Source organism: Oxyura jamaicensis, unplaced genomic scaffold (assembly GCF_011077185.1).
Source record: "Oxyura jamaicensis isolate SHBP4307 breed ruddy duck unplaced genomic scaffold, BPBGC_Ojam_1.0 oxyUn_random_OJ68348, whole genome shotgun sequence".
NCBI classification, from domain to species: Eukaryota; Metazoa; Chordata; class Aves; order Anseriformes; family Anatidae; genus Oxyura; species Oxyura jamaicensis.
This window is the reverse complement of record NW_023308872.1, coordinates 1-1402: the sequence shown is the minus strand read 5'-3', so window position 1 is coordinate 1402 and position 1402 is coordinate 1. Positions and strand designations below refer to the sequence as shown.

The 1402-nt window shown below is 58.9% G+C and overlaps 1 gene segment (V, D, J or C); it reads left to right on the top strand.

Moving 5' to 3' along the window:
* Nucleotides 1–91: 91 nt before the first annotated feature.
* On the top strand, nt 92–1331 carry LOC118159174 (the record flags this gene model as incomplete). The annotated part of the segment is given in 2 exon segments: nt 92–431; nt 987–1331. Coding segments are annotated over 2 exon segments (685 nt in total), but the record flags the coding sequence as incomplete, so codon positions are not given.
* Between the last annotated feature and the right edge of the window lie 71 nt (nt 1332–1402).

Genomic DNA, 1402 nt, shown 5'->3' with positions numbered 1-1402 from the left:
GGGTTGGCGATGGTCTAGATGGGGTGGAGCTGCTCCTGGCCGTGGTCTTGGTCTTCCACGAAGACGTGGTCAACTCCTAGATGGGTTCTGATCCTTTTCTTCTGCAGGTGAGTGTCCTCCTAAAGAGCCCCCAGTGGTGAAGCTCCTGAGCTACCCAACCCAAGAAGACCCTGAGAAGGTCCTGCTGGTGTGCCTCATCGAGGGGCTGAAGGACAGCAACGCCCAGGTGGAGTGGCTGGTGAACCAGCAGGTCCAGCACCTGGAGGAGGACAACTACAGCTGCAGCGAGTGCTCCAACAAGAAGCCCACACAGTGGAGCCAGGTCAACGTCAGCCGGCAGAGCTGGGACCAGGGGGCCGAGTTCTCCTGCAGGGTGTCCCACGAGTCGCTCAAGGAGCCCATCGTCAAGTCCATCAGCACCTACTGCACAGGTGAGGGTCGTGGCGTGGACGTTGGGTGAGGTCTTTGGAGGTGGATGGATGGGTAGAAGGTCGGGGTGGGTGGTTGGGTGGAGGCTTCGGAGGTGGACAGATGGTTGCTCGAAGTCCTTGGAGATGAATGGACACCCCCGAGGTGACACGCGGGCAGGTGAGTGACGTCACGAAGCCAGGAAACGCGGCAACGATGGCTTCTGGACCAAAAAAAAAACAGAAATTATTACGAAAAGAGGCGGACAAAGCCACAAAAATTAGGAAAAAAAAAGCCTTGCGGTCGCAATTTTCTTGGAAACCCCCAAATTCCTGAATCCTGGGGTAGGTTTTGAGGGTCAGGTGCTCGGCCAAGAGGTCCCAAGGGGGAGCCGTGCCCCAAAGCTCCATATTTTTTTTTTGGTGGGAACGAGGTCCCAAAACCTGCCTCAAAAAGGTCGATACGGGGAAATGCGCCCCCCAAAACTCCACGTTTTTGGTGGGATCGAGAAGATGGGGAGAACGTTCGGATGCGGAATTCGGCGTCCCCCGCTCAACGGCAGTCCCCACCCCACCCAGGTTCCAAACCCGAGCTGGACGTCTCCATCCTCCCCCCGTCCTTGGAGGACCTCTTCCTCAGCCAGAACGCCAGCATCACCTGCGTGGTGACCAACGCCCCCAAAGACCTGAAGTTCTCCTGGGCCCGGAGCACCGGGACCTCCTTGGACGTGTCCACCGGGGAGCCCGAGAAGCAGGAAAACGGCCTCTACCGCCTCACCAGCGTCCTGAAGGTCTGCGCCGAGGAGTGGAACAGCGGGGAGACCTTCTCCTGCACCGTGTCCGGCCCGGAGCTCCAAGAAACCATCACGAAGTCGGTGAAGAAAGACCTAGGTAGGAAGCCACCGGTCCTCTGCTGCCCCACTCGCAAGTCTTGGGGGGGAAGGAGAAGTTTGGGGCCGAGGTGGAGACGTTTGGGGCCGAGGTGGAGACGTTTG